Genomic DNA, 15,000 nt, shown 5'->3' with positions numbered 1-15,000 from the left:
CAGCACAGCAAACCACAGCACAGCACAACACAACACAGCACAGCACAACACAACACAGCACAACACAACACAACACAGCACAGCACAGCAAAACACAGCACAACACAGCACAGCACAGCACAGCACAACACAGCACAGCACAACACAGCACAGCACAGCACAACAAATACAAATTAACACCCACCATCACACCTCCTTCCCCTTACCAATCCTTACTATACCACGACCCCCCCCTCCGCCACTCCCACACAGACACAGTAAGTGAACAGACCAGTAAGTAAACAGACAACACACACAGACAGTTGTCCCTGGTCTGGGGCTCATAGACAATTCAATCCAATCAAATACAATACAATACAATACAATACAACACCATACAACACAGAGTATTATTTTTATTATGAGCATTTAAGCATAATCTTGGAAATAAGCCCTAGGCGTATACACCCAACCCCACACCTCCTACCCTTACCACCACCACCCACCACCCCACACACAGACACAGTAAGTGAACAGATCAGCGGGACACAGTTCACAGGTGAGAGAACAGTTGTCCCTAGCTCAGAGCTCGTATACAATACAACACAATACAATACAATAAGTGAACAGACCAGCGGAACACAGTTTACAGGTGAGAGGACAGTTGTCCCTAGCTGAGGACTCGCATACAATACAATACAATACAATACAATACAATACAGTACAACACAGTAAATGAACAGACCAGCGGGACACAATTTACAGGTGAGAGGACAGTTGTCCCTAGCTCAGGACTCGTATACAATACAATACAATACAATACAGTACAACACAGTAAATGAACAGACCAGCGGGACACAATTTACAGGTGAGAGGACAGTTGTCCCTGGCCCAGGGCTTGTATACAATACAATACAATACAATACAGTAAATGAACAGACCAGCGGGACACAGTTTACAGGTGAGGGGACAGTTGTCCCTGGCCCAGGGCTCGTACTGCCCGGTGCAGGCGTTGGGCCCGTAGTCGGCACAGTTGTTGATCTTGTCCACACACTGGCTGCTGGCTTCCCCTCCGCTCTGACCGCTGCCTGCAGGTCACAAGCACAGTTTCAGTTTTCTCAAATAAATTAAAATAAATAAAAGAAAAATGAATAGATGAATGAACCAATGAAAAAAAACGAATACAGAAACAATGAATATGGACGGAAAAGAAGCAATTAGAAAGATCAAAGAACTTCACAATGTTATTTTCTGTATTTCTACCTCCTCTTCGTATTCTCCTCCTCCTTCTCTTCCACCACCCCCTCAACCCCCTCCTCTTCTCATCCTCCCACACCCTCATCTTTTTCTCTTACTCTCTCTCCCTCCATTCTGTATTTCTACGTCTTCTTCGTACTCTCCTCCTCCTTCTCTCTTCTCTTCCACCACCCCCAACCCCCTCCCCTCCTCACCCTCCCACACCCTCACCTTTTTCTCTTACTTTCTCTCCCTCCTTCCAGCCCACGAAACCTTTTCTTTTTGCGATCAGGTGTTGTGCACGTGTACTTCAAATGTTTACAGGCCGGTGGTCTGACATTAAATTATTTGAGTCCTTTGAATCCCTTGGGTCCTGTCCACGAAACACGAACGTCTCGGGTGCACCCCACACCGCAAAGCTGACTTACACAGGTTACAAGTCTTCTGGCAGTTGATGTGGACAAACTCCACGTAGTCATGACAGACGTTCGGACCCAGGGCCGCGCAGTTGTCAATGACGTCAGTGCACGTGCTGCCTCCCGTTGACGCGCCACCGCCCGCTGTAACACGGAACCATTATTATTATTATTATATTTATATAGCGCTGAATCTTGTGCAGAGACAAATCAAAGCGCTTTCGCACCAGTCATTCACACGCATGCATAACTCTAAAGAGGTGGGTTTTAAGGCCAGACTTGAAAGAGCTGAGTGCGGAGACTTGACGAAGCGAAAGAGGAAGTTCATTCCAATTGCAAGGTCCAGAGACAGAGAAAGAACGGCGGTCAACAGTCGACTGTTTGAATCTGGGTATGCGTAAACAGACTGGATCCGAAGCCGATCGGAGAGAGTGAGATGGAGTTTAGAGGTGAAGGCAGCCACAGAGGTAGAAAGGGGCAGATTTGTGAACACATTTATGACACAGAGTGCTGATCTTGTACTTTATTCTGTGTGAGACAGGTAGCCAGTGGAGATGTTGCAAAAGGGGAGTGATGTGCTCACATCGTGTCATATCATGCCATGATAATATACATACATAACATTCACTGCAAGGGGAATATATATGTATACATATATACAGACAGACAGACAGACACACACACACACACACACACACACACACACACACACACTGACACGCCCCCTATGGCCAATCATGCGGATACGCTGGAAGCTTAAGGTCAAAGGCACCACAGCCTATTACGGCAATTGAGGCAGTGAAATCATTTTCACTGTGTCTAGGACTCGGCATAGGGAAGGCGGGGCACACTCACAATTACACACGCACACACACACACACTCACACACACTCACACACTCACAAACACACACACACACACACAAACACACACACTCACAAACACACACACACACACACACACTCACAAACACACACACAAACACACACACTCACAAACACACAAACACACTCACACACACACACACACTCACAAACACACACTCACACACACAGACACACACACACACTCACACACACACACACACACACACACACACACACACACACACACTCACACACACACACACACACACACACACACTCACAAACACGCACACACACACACACACAAACACACACACACACACACAATCACACACACACACACACACACTCACAAACACACACACACACACACACACACACACACACACACACACACACACACACACACACTACAAGCTTCGAAGCCAAGATCCTCCAGGCCCACTGTGTACATGGTGATAAGTGAAGGGTGTGTCAGTTTGTTTGGTTTTGTTTTGTTTTGTTTTGTTTTTTTTGCTGACGGGCATTTTATTTTAAGTGAGCCGAAAGAAAATTTTCTGTTATTGGTTGAAGCAGATAATAAAGTATTTTGAATTGAATTGAATTGAATGATCTAGCCACGTCGTCCGCACGGAAGGGTCCCGATCTACCCAACATCTCTTCTGTTGGGAGCTGGCTTTTTTACAGTCACAACCAGGGACGCCTATGGAAGCGGCGCGGTGCAAAAATAAACTCAAGGCAAACCTAAATGGGCAAACCTTCAGCCTCGGCAGCTTGAGTCTGCTGGTGTTAACAGAAGTAACTGATGTGCCCTGACAAGGAAAATGAAGTGGGGAGGTTTTGAGGGAGACCGCTGCCAGCGCCTTGCAGCTTCAGTTTCAGTTTCAGTAGCTCAAGGAGGCGTCACTGCGTTCGGACAAATCCATATATATACGCTACACCACATCTGCCAATCAGATGCCTGACCAGCAGCGTAACCCAACGCGCTTAGTCAGGCCTTGAGAAAAAAAAAGGGATAAATACATTAAAAAAAAGAACTAATAATAATAATATGTATAAGGCGCAAAAACTTGATGGAGTCGACTATAAGCGTAAAAAAAAAAAGTAATAATAATAATACAGCGCCTTGCAGCTACTGGAGATGGACGACACACAGGGCTGTGTCTGCCCCTGCCCTGCCTGCTGGCGTTCAGCTCCATGGACTGCCTGCACGTGCATGTGTTCTTCGGAGTTTGGGCTACGGAGCCACATGCCTGTGTTCAGAGATGAAGGCAGAACGCATCGTCATCCTCGGTTCCGTCCCGAGAGACAACTGTATATGGGGACACACACACACACACACACACACAGAGTGTGTGTGTGTGTGTGTTGTGTTTATGCGCGCGCGTGCACACCAGGACTTACCCCCTGGAATAACAAAACCTTCATATTGTATTGCATCGTATTGCTTTGTATTGACAGAAACTGTAATTTCCACGTTGGATTTATAAAACAACGTATCATTGTACTGTATTACACTGTGCTGTGCTGTGCTGTGCTGTACTGCACCATGCTGCGCCGTGTCGCATCGCAAGCCATCACATTGCATTGCATTGCATTCTACCACCACCAAACACTGAATTCACCGGCACACGCACGTACAGCAGAAGGCACAGAAGCGGGGACAGTTGTGCTGGGCCCAGGCATGGTACTGGGTGCAGGCGGACTGCCCGTAGGCCTGACAGTTGGCGATGGCGTCCTCACACGTCTGACGGGGCTCACGTGCCCCTGCTGCTGCTGCCGCTGTCACCGCCGCCTCTGAAACACAGTGGTGCAGGTGTGTAACGAAACAAAACAAAACTTGACTAACACAGTAATGCAAGTTTGTAACGAAACGAAACGAAACTTGACTAACACAGAAGTGCAAGTGTGTCACGAAACGAAACGAAACTTGACTTTCCACAGGACTGAAGTAACCCAGTAGTGCAAGTGTGTAACGAAACGAAACGAACCTTGACTGGAGGTAACACAAAAGTGCAAGTGTGTAACGACACGAAACGAAACTTGACTGACTACAGGAAGTAACACAGTATTGCAAGTGTGTAACGAAACGAAACAAAACGAAACTTGACGAACCAAAGGAGGTAACTCAGTAGTGCAAGTGTGTCACGAAACGAAACGAAACTTGACTTTCCACAGGACTGAGGTAACACAGAAGTGCAAGTGTCTAAAGAAACGAAACGAAACTTGACTAACCACACGAAGTAACACAGTATTGCAAGTGTGTAACGAAACGAAACAAAACTTGAGGAAACACAGTAGTGCAAGTGCGATATGAAACGAAACGAAACCTCACGAACCAAAGGACGTAACACAGTAGCGGAAGTGTGTAACGAAACGAAACTTGACTAACCACAGGACGTAACACAGGAGTGTAAGTGTGTAACAAATCGTAACAAAACTTGACAAACCACAAGAGGTGGATGGGTGCGTAGAGGCTCAAACTCTTAACAATGGATCTTTAGTCCGACGCCTAATTACCCCAGGCCGCCCCATCAGCAGGCAGGCGTAAAAAGAAAGAGAGAAAAAGAAAAGAATTTGGGGAAATGTACCTAACAGTGGTGAAACATGTTGTGGCAAATCGAAAGACGTGAACAAAGAGTATTTTTTAGGAATTCCTGGAAAATTCGGCAAGACAGTGAAAAAAATATGTGACAGTTTCTGACGCGGAGGAGAAGACAACCCCTGAAGCTGGTGCATGAGAAAAGGAATCCTGTTTCAACAAAATTACTGCGCATATCGTGTCAGAAGGACCGACCACACGTCACAAACGTTCTGCCATCCAGCCTGGTATTGTTTTGGATTGACCACCATCACATTTGTTCAATATGTTGTGAAAGTGAATGTTTAAAAGTGTGTGTGGGTGTGGGTGAGTGCGTGTGGGCGGGTGCGTGTTCGTGTTAGTGTTTTAGTGTTAGTTTGTGTGACCGTGTGTGTGGGTTTTTTTTTCTCTCTCTCTCTCTCTCTCTGTGTTATACATACACACGCCCGCACATATGCACATGCGTACACACGCTCAAACACACACATACACCAAGATAGAGGCACACATACCTGCACACAGATGCACACACACACACACACACACACACACACACACACACACACACACACACACACACACACACACACACACGCACACTATAAAGATAACCAAGTACTCACGAACCCGAACCTGAATCTCTCCTAATCCCGAACAAAGAATTCGCGAGTGTGCATGGTATATCTGACCTAAAATACTGTTGTTTTTCTGGTGGTCAGTGCCCACGCCCACACCAAACGTGAGAACTAAGATCCAGATAGAGAGATACGAAGATGGGAGGGTGAGTGGGGGGGGGGGATTCTAATCAAATGATGTGGCTGATAGCCCAACCGACAGGGGGCAATTCAGGGATGAATACCCGTCAGTCCACAAAACCAGTGGAAGGGAACCTAAAATAATGTTAAAAGATGAATTAACTCTTTCCATACGAACGGCGAAAGAGACGACGTTAACAGCGTCTCACCCCAATTACCATCATCAAAATATTGCAAGCGGAAGGCTCTTATACTGAAGACGTGAATGTTTACAAAGAATACCACAATTCTGACGACGGAAGCTAAAGGCTGGTTCATTCAGACACCCACTGGACATCCGAGGGGTCTGTGTAGAGGAGAAGAGAGGACTGGCCGTACTGAGTGAGTTAAGACAAAGTAAAAAGATCAGCCCAGTCTCGCTCAATCCACGTAAAACAAGTTGAAATTATTCTTATTTCCTTCAGAGAGTGAAAAACAGAAAAATCATAGTAGTTTCTGAGAGAAAGAGAAAGTGTTGGCCAAAATAACAATTACAGAGGCCGGTTTCAGAGACAATTATAGAGGTTTCAGACAGAAAGAAAGGGTTTTGGCCAATAAAACAATTATAGAGGTTTCAGAGAGAAAGTATTGACCAACACAAAATTTATAGTGGTTTCAGACAGAAAGAGAGAGTGGTGACCAACAGAACAAGTACAAATGTTTCAGAGAGAACGAGAGAGTGCCGGCCAAAGGTTTCAGAGAGAAAGAAAGATTGTTGACCAATAGAACAACTACAGAGGTTTCAAAGAGAAAGAGAGAGTGCTTGTCAATAGAACAATTATAGAGGTTTCAGACAGAAAGAAAGGGTTTTGGCCAATAAAACAATTATAGAGGTTTCAGAGAGAAAGAGAAAGTGTCTGACCAACACAAAATTTATAGTGGTTTCAGACAGAAAGAGAGAGTGGTGGCCAACAGAACAAGTACAGATGTTTCAGAGAGAACGAGAGAGTGCTGGCCATTAGAACAACTATAGCTGTTTCAGAGAGAAAGATTGTTGGCCAACAGAACAACTATACAGGTTTCAAAAAGAAAGGAGTGCTTGCCAAGGTTTCAGAGAGAAAGAAAGAGTGTTGGCCAGTAGAACAATTGCAGAGGCCGGTTTCAGAGAGAACTTAGTGTTGACCGACAGAACAATTGTAGAGGTTTCGGAGAGAAAGAGTTTTGGCCAATAAAATAGAGAACGAGAGAGTTTTGGCCCATAGAACAATTACAGACATTTCACAGACACAGTGTTGGCCAATAGAACAATTACAGAGGTTCCAGAGAAAAAGAGAGATTGTTGGCCAGCTGAACAATTATCAGTACTGATCACACTCCCAATGAATCAAGAAAATGGGGACTTTATACTGCGGATGCTATTGTTTTGAATGCTGTTATTTTCCGAAAAATACTATTAATCTATTTCCTCGATAGTAGCTCACGGAGAACAAATCCACACATATGGATTATAATCTATACACACCTAATCAAAATAAGAATGCAAACAATTGAACAAAGATAAAAATTTGCACAAACGTAAGTGTGATAAAAGCTTACACAGACGCGCGCAAGTGCATTTCCAGCAAGCGCTTTTACACACACACACACACACACACACCAACACACATGCACGGACAAACACACATGCATGCGCGTGCGCGCGCGCACGCACACACACAAACACGCACACACACAGTGTTCCTTAATGTGCTGTCATAATTGTACATGTATTCACAGAGAGAGAGAGACAGTGACAGACAGACAGACACACACACACAGAGACAGACAGAGAGACAAAGACAGAGAAAGAGAGAGAGAGATAAACGCTTTTTTCTCAAACGAATTCTTTATCTTTTATCACGTTATGAAACCAGTTTTTCAGATGGTCAGCTTGTCAGATCGTCCAATGATGTCGCTTTACAAACAAGGCCGCTGTCGTGGTACTAGCAAATCGTTGGACCTACAACTACCTTTTTCTGTAAAACCTTTCATGAACGACTACTTACCCACAAGGCCGCACAAAAGAAACAGACCCACACACATTGAATCTTGTCGCATGATGTTTGTTGTGTTCTGTTTGAGAAGAAACAAAATGTTTACTGGTGCGAATCTGAACTTGGCTAAATGCTCCTCTGGGCTTTATCAGTTTCCGAAACATTTACTTGAACTGAAATGTCAGAACCACAGCCACAGGCAGGAAGTGTTAAAGGTGCTGTCGCCCAAGGCCTGACTAAGCGCGTTGGGTTCTCAAGGCCTGACTAAGCGCGTTGGGTTACGCTGCTGGTCAGGCATCTGCTTGGCAGATGTGGTGTAGCGTATATGGATTTGTCCGAACGCAGTGACGCCTCCTTGAGCTACTGAAACTGAAACTGAAACTGTCGCCCACTTGAGACAGCATGGCTGTGAAACAAAAATGACAGGAATAAAGCAAAGGTCTTCTGTCCTATCTCTCGTTCATGTACGTATCTTGTAGCTGCTTAAACATTTTTGATACGTCCCCCACCCCCACCACCCACCCACCCATACCCACCGGAGAAATTTTCTGAAGCTTGCAACTGACTTTGAGCAACTTGACCTTTGGGACTTTTGCCAGTAGGTCGCTAAACTCAACTGTTTTGGAGAAAATATCTCAACAGACAGAAACCAAAAGTTCAGATGTGAACACTTCTGCGAGACCCAACCACACACCCACGTGCGAGACCTTTCAAGTATCACGATGCAGGGATTCGATTAGTTTCACTTTCACTTTCACTAATGAAACGTTAATGCGTGCGGACTGATCCATACTTTCATACACAACACCGCATCTGCTTTGCTCCCTACCTACTATGTACATTTGGGCCAACAGCAAAGTGAGAGCTGTATTATCAATGGTTTCTCCAGTCAATAGGAAATCATTTACAGCTTAGTCTTTTGTGAAGGACTATGACTCTCAAACTAGGAGGCAAAATTGCACTGGTTCTTAGTGCTTGTGGGCTAGTTGGCCTTTGGGAACCATCCCAACGCCGACTGTCCTAAAACCCTCTTGGCCGAGAGAGTGGGGATGTAACTTGGGCGAGACACTCTCCACTATAATCAAATTCTAGCCCAAATAGTCGGAACAGCAGTTGCCTCCTCTGCTGTTCTGATGGTCATAGTCGGACACGACTGACTATCATAAAGACTATATACCTGATATCAAGTACCAACAGGCGACAGCGTTCCTTACTGCGTACCTCTGTACACGTTTTGACATTAAATGGCCATGTTCACACAGCTGAAAATGGATAACGCTGAGTAGGTCTCCTGTCTTGCTTACAAATCGCCCAGTAGGGAGTGAGTAAAAAGAAAAACCCCAAAACAGACGCCCGATCTACTCATAGCCCGAACACGCTGATCACGGCCTGGACAGTCTATCATTGGGTATGCATAAAACACTGGACCAGAACGAAATTCGGGGATTCAAGCTGACGGCAGTGAAACTTGATTTCGGCAAGGCTTTCGGCACTGTCTCCCATGTTAGACATATCTATCATCTGCAACAGCACGACAAAGGACCCTCCAGTCAGTGGATCATGATGCCCTATAATTATGGAGCTCGAAGTACTTTAAAAAAGATTCATTTGAAACGACAAGACCGAGAACACAGCAATACAGGGTATCGTAATTTGTCAGGATTTTTAAGGCTGTTACACCAGAGGTGAGCAGTGAGGATACGCTCTCACTGCTCTTTAAAATCCTCCCAAGGCCTCTGTCAGCCAAGGCCCAGCTCATGGCCTTCATGTGGCGGAGCTGTTTCCACTGACAAGGAGAAGGGGAGAAAGCGGATAACTGGTGCCTTAAAACCAGACACTTCGGGAAGATGGAGCTCGACAGCCTTAGGAGGTAGTCAATCCATGGGAAGGAAAACTGATTCAAAACCTCCGCTGTCTTGCGGCTTCAACCTCTCATGGGACAGGGTTTGAGAGTCAGCCCTGGGCAAATACAAGGGCAGATGATGCTCTTCAGTGTTGGCCGGCAGATCATCTATGAGACAGAAACTCTGGAGAAAAGAAAAGAAAAGAAAAGAAAAAAAAAAGCCGAAGGCAGAAAACGGAAGTACTGCGCCCATTAGGTGCATGACGGCGGTACAACACAGCTACCGTCTTTGATGGAAGACTGAGAAGAAGCACTTTGTCAAACCGCCATTGAACAGAACGAACTGGAACATGAGACTATCGAAGGGCTGGAGAATTACCACTCCACCAGCCCCTTCCCTCACACCTCTATCCATCTCACCCCTCCGGCCCCCTTTCTATTTGTGAATATATACAATATTCGTATTACCAAAGACCCCCCCCCCCTCCACACACACACACACACACACAGATATAAACATAAAATTTCCAGCACCTTAGAGTGGGTGGGGGCAGGGAACGGGGGTGGTGGGGGAAGGGGGGGGGGTTCTCCCTCGTTGTTGATCGTGTTGTTTATTCCTGAAGGTGTTTGCTCGAGTACCTGAGTTCGCTGCGAGTCACTGTGTGAGTGCGTGCGTACATGTGAGAGAGAGAGAGAGAGAGTGGGGGGGGGGATGAAAGAGAGAGAGGGGGAGAAAGAAAGAAATAGAATGAGAGAGAGAGAGAGGGAGAGAGGGAGGGAGAGAGAGAGAGAGATATGACCCTACATTCGTCAGAAATATTTCATCCATAAAAAACCTGTCTTGTAAAAGCCCATTTTTCAGAACAAATGGTACATTTTTGCGAGGACCCCATAGCGTCAGTATCTATAACACGGGAACTTGGTCATGTCCGCGTGACTGCTGACCCCAAACTCACCCGGCTTATCTCTCAACTTTGGAATGGATATGGAACGAAAACCACACCTGTTTTTAATCAATCATGCGTGTTATTCCATCAGTCTCCATCTCTCCCATGCTATAGCAAATCCAACCTTCTTCAAGACTCTTTACTGGCTTCAAACAGAAGAATCTGGTATGCGCAAGGGATTCAATGACATTCAATCCTCAACTGCTCCACATCTGAAAACCACAGAAAACAATGGCGACTCACGCATACTCTCTCCCGCCCCCCCACAACCACCCTCAGAGAGAGAGAGAGAGAGAGAGGGGGGGGGAGAACAATAACAAATAACAAAGCTGGTTATCTATTCACCAGTCAGCCGTAGTTTGGTGCATCAACTCATATACACATGACGATCTCTCTGCGAAAACTTTGGCTCTCTTTCTTGATCAGTGGTCTCGAAAATAACCAAGCCATCTTTTTCTTCGTTTCGTTTTCATTGTCCTTCCACATCAGACCATTTTTGGTACTCTCTTTGCTGTTGCTATTGGATAAAATACTATACGTCTCTCTCTCTCTCTCTCTCTCTATATATATATATATATATATATATATACATATCTCTCTGTGTGTGTGCGTGAAGCTTACTTTGTCTACGACTTATTTAGAATGAGACAAACACAAAGGTTCACTGTGCGATCATTAGAACATCTTGCGCATATGTTACATCTCTTCACCACCTTTCGGTCGAGTCGAGAATGCCAGTCTGGCTCGCCATAGGCTGATGCTATGGATAACTGACACATATTCACATCGCACGCATTATCCCGGACTCGGTTGGACGGAAAGTGGCAGTGGCGGTCGGATACGTAAAAAACAAGTAGATAAGCAGTTCCTCAACCATGAAGTTGGCTTCCCATGAGCAAGAGAGCTGCAATTTCAGTTTCAAGGTTGTGTCAAATGATCAGTTCAAATGAGGAAGGCTACTGCATCTGCTTTAAAAAGAAAAATTAATAAAAAATAAAAAAAATAAAAACCTGATGCCTGACCTGTGCATAAATCCAACCCGCTGGTAAATCTTTGACAGCGTACCCTAGGTTTGTATAGAACGTACCCCCGAAAGCGGAGTATGGCTGCCTTCATGGCGGGCTACTAGTGAAAACGGTCATACACGTAAAACTTGAGCCGACTGACTCGTGTACATGCGAGTGAACGTGGGAGCTGCAGCCCACGAACGAAGAAGTATAGAACATGATGAAATAATTAAACCAAATATTTATATTTGTATTTCTTTTTTTTATAACAACAGATTTCTCTGTGTGAAATTCGGGCTGCTCTCCCCAGGGAGAGCGCGTCGCTACACTACAGCGCCACCTTTTTTCAAGTTTTTTTTTTTTCTTGCGTGCAGTTTTTTAAAAACAAATGTATTTGTTTTTCCTATCAAAGTGGATTTTTCTACAGAATTTTGCCAGGAACAACCCTTTTACGTGCGCTAAGTGCATGCTGCACACGGAACCTCGGTTTATCGTCTCATCCGAATGACTAGCGTCCAGACCACCCCTCAAGGTCTAGTGGAGGGGAAGAAAATATCGGCGACTGAGTCGCGCTTCGAACCAGCGCGCTCAGATTGTCTCGCTTCCTAGGCGGACGTGTTACCTCTGGGCCATCACTCCACTTTTAATCAAATGAGTAAACACAACACCAAGAAAGCTCTGGGATTGTGTCAAGGACTGGGGAGGGCAGTGCCACATGCAGGAAGGGAGTTATCTCCCTTCATATTCTGTGAACAGAAGGGAAAGTTGTTGTCCAGGAGTTCGCGTTTTAGAGGGCACTGCCACGACCTTAATCGTACCAAAATAATGATGATTTAATAACGGCGTGGGCGGCTGGGACGGAAGGGGCGGTGCACACGTGTGTGTGTTTGTGCCTGTGTGTGTGTGTGTGTGTGTCGGTGTGTGCGCGCGCGCGCAATAGTGTGTATGTGTGTGTGGTAGTGTGTGTGTGTGTGTGTGTGTGTGTGTGTGTGTGTGTGCATTTACCGTCGTGCATTGGGTGTGCGCGCGCGACTGTGTGTGTGTGTGTGTGCGTGAGAAACATAAAATGTGATAAAATGTCCGTACATGATCACTGTGCCTTTCATCTGGTCTGAAATTCAGACAGCAGTCAACATGATAACTTTTTTTTTCAATAATGTTTTTGTGGTTGTTCTCGGCATAAGAGTACCAAAAGGGCAGCGGAAAAAACAAAAAGGGGGGATGGGATCGTATTCAAGCTTACCAAAGTACGAGCCATTCCTTCGACTGCACACTCGGCACAAAGGTAGAGGAAAACTCAAACCTTCCAGAGATAAGCAGACGACATGTGGAGGAGATAAGTTTCCGGTTGTGTGTATATATAGCAGGCAGCCGTTAAGGAGTTACCCTCACTGCAGACCAGTGGTTCCTGCACGATCACTGGTTCATCATGGCGACAGTCTGGGTCTCCCTTGGTCTTCTTCTTGCTGTCAACGTCCTGGGCATTTCAGGTTAATTTTTTTTATGTTATGTAAAAGTCCTCTTGTTTACTTGAACTACTCGTGAGAAGAGTCAGATGGTCCCTTCGATTTATTTCAATTTGTGTTCAATATTAAATCCCACCAATTTATTCTTTACAAAAAAAAAAAGAAAGAAAGACAAAATAGGGGAAAAAAGATGAAAAAAGAGCTGACCTGTTTGTGGTCATGCTGATGATTGTAGAAAGAGAGTACAAGTGTGTGTGTGTGTGTGTGTGTGTGTGTGTGTGTGTGTGTGTGTGTGTGTGTGTGTGTGTGTCAGTGTGTGTGTGTGTGTGTGTGTGTGTGTGCGTGGGTACGTGCGTGCCGTGCGTGCCATGCATGCATATGTTTATGCGTGTACGCGGTTGATGTTATTCCCAAGAAAAACTTCACCATTTTCGGTTTTTATCATGATCATCTTATTGCAGTCTGGGTTATTTATGGTTGTATAAAACAGATGTGGTGTGCAAAAGCTCAGTGTTTAAAATTATCCAAAATACTATTACCCAGACCATCTAAAAGGGTGACAGAAAAAAATCCTTCCCAAAACGTGGATCAAATTCGGAATCACTTGGCGTGATGAGATGATGACTGGAAGGACCAAATATTAAGTAACTTTATATGGAAAAATATTGAAGCAAATGTCTAGTTGGACTGTGAAACAAATTTCCAGAATTTTTGTTTATATAACAATAAAAAGAAGTAATCAACAACACATAAAAGTACTGTTTCTGGAAAGCCAGATAACAAAGGTTTTATAGCTTCACACTCAAAAGGTGTATATGAAATATGTAGAAAGTTTTCCCCCATAGTAGTATGTGATGTGTTTATCATATTTGGTATCTAATTAACTTAATTCTAATCTGTAAAGTATTGAGATAATTTGCCTTAATGTCGATATGCAAGAATCGAATAAAATTCTAGGCATTTTCATCAGACACGTTACGTGCATAAATTAAAAAAATAGAGTCATATTTATTTGTCAGTAAAACCATAAATAAAGGTTTATAGAAACAGCAGTAAAGGACAAAACCAGCTAAGCTGAATGTAAGATATGCAAGTTATATAACCTGACGTGTACTTTGAAATGTTCATACATGAATTATGCTCGTCGAGGCTGTACGGAGTCGAAAGTATACAAAATGACTAACCGTATCAGCATCATCAAAATTTGTTGATTAAGACTCTATACATCCCAACAACGGGCGCAATAGCCGAGTGGTTAAAGCGTTGGACTTTCAATCTGAGGGTCCCGGGTTCGAATCTCGGTAACGGTGCCTGGTGGGTAAAGGGTGGAGATTTTTCAGATCTCCCAGGTCAACATATGTGCAGACCTGATTGTGCCCGAACCCCCTTCGTGTGCATATGCAAACAGAAAATCAAATACGCACGTTAAGATCCTGTAATCCATGTCAGCGTTCGGTGGGTTATGGAAAAAAGAACATGCCCAGCATGTACACCCCTGAAAACGGAGTATGGCTGCCTACATGGCGTGGTAAAAACGGTCATAGACGTAAAAAAGCCCACCCGTTTACATACGTGGGAGCTGCCGCCCACAAACGAAGAAGAAGAAGATACACCCCAACAAAACTCCTTAAAAATGGTTAAAATCATCTCATGCATTTGTCGAGAAAGAGATAATCATCTTCTAATACAGTATAGATTTTGTTTTCCCTTGCATGTTTATATATATATCAAAATATCGATCTATCTCTCTCTTGTGTTTGTGTGCAGGCGCTGGGTGTGTGTACGAGGGCCGCAGCTACCAGCAGGGGCAAACGTGGAGCAAGCCGTGTGAAGTCAACTGTGTCTGCGACGACGGTGCCACCGGTCACTACACCTGCACTGATGTGTGAGTC

The 15,000-nt window shown here is 44.8% G+C and overlaps 2 protein-coding genes across 2 annotated transcripts in view; one reads left to right on the top strand and one right to left on the bottom strand.

The window, feature by feature from the left end:
• Window positions 1-9,348, bottom strand: part of LOC143300316 (uncharacterized) — a 24,370-nt gene extending 15,022 nt beyond the window's left edge. The window contains exons 1-4 of the mRNA XM_076613915.1: window positions 9,303-9,348; window positions 4,139-4,294; window positions 1,644-1,775; window positions 921-1,067 (exon numbers count right to left, since the gene is read on the bottom strand). Coding sequence (XP_076470030.1) covers window positions 921-1,067; window positions 1,644-1,775; window positions 4,139-4,294; window positions 9,303-9,348 — 481 coding nt within the window. The remainder of the gene's footprint in view (window positions 1-920; window positions 1,068-1,643; window positions 1,776-4,138; window positions 4,295-9,302) is intronic.
• Window positions 9,349-13,040: 3,692 nt separating this feature from the next.
• LOC143300315 (uncharacterized) overlaps window positions 13,041-15,000 on the top strand; it is a 23,032-nt gene continuing 21,072 nt past the window's right edge. The window contains exons 1-2 of the mRNA XM_076613914.1: window positions 13,041-13,132; window positions 14,876-14,993. Of these exons, the coding sequence (XP_076470029.1) occupies window positions 13,072-13,132; window positions 14,876-14,993 (179 nt within the window). The 5' untranslated portion in view covers window positions 13,041-13,071. The remainder of the gene's footprint in view (window positions 13,133-14,875; window positions 14,994-15,000) is intronic.

This window comes from Babylonia areolata, chromosome 26, assembly GCF_041734735.1.
Source record: "Babylonia areolata isolate BAREFJ2019XMU chromosome 26, ASM4173473v1, whole genome shotgun sequence".
Lineage (NCBI taxonomy): Eukaryota > Metazoa > Mollusca > Gastropoda > Neogastropoda > Buccinidae > Babylonia > Babylonia areolata.
The sequence above is the reverse complement of the archived record's forward strand: the minus strand, read 5'-3'. Positions and strand labels throughout refer to the sequence as shown.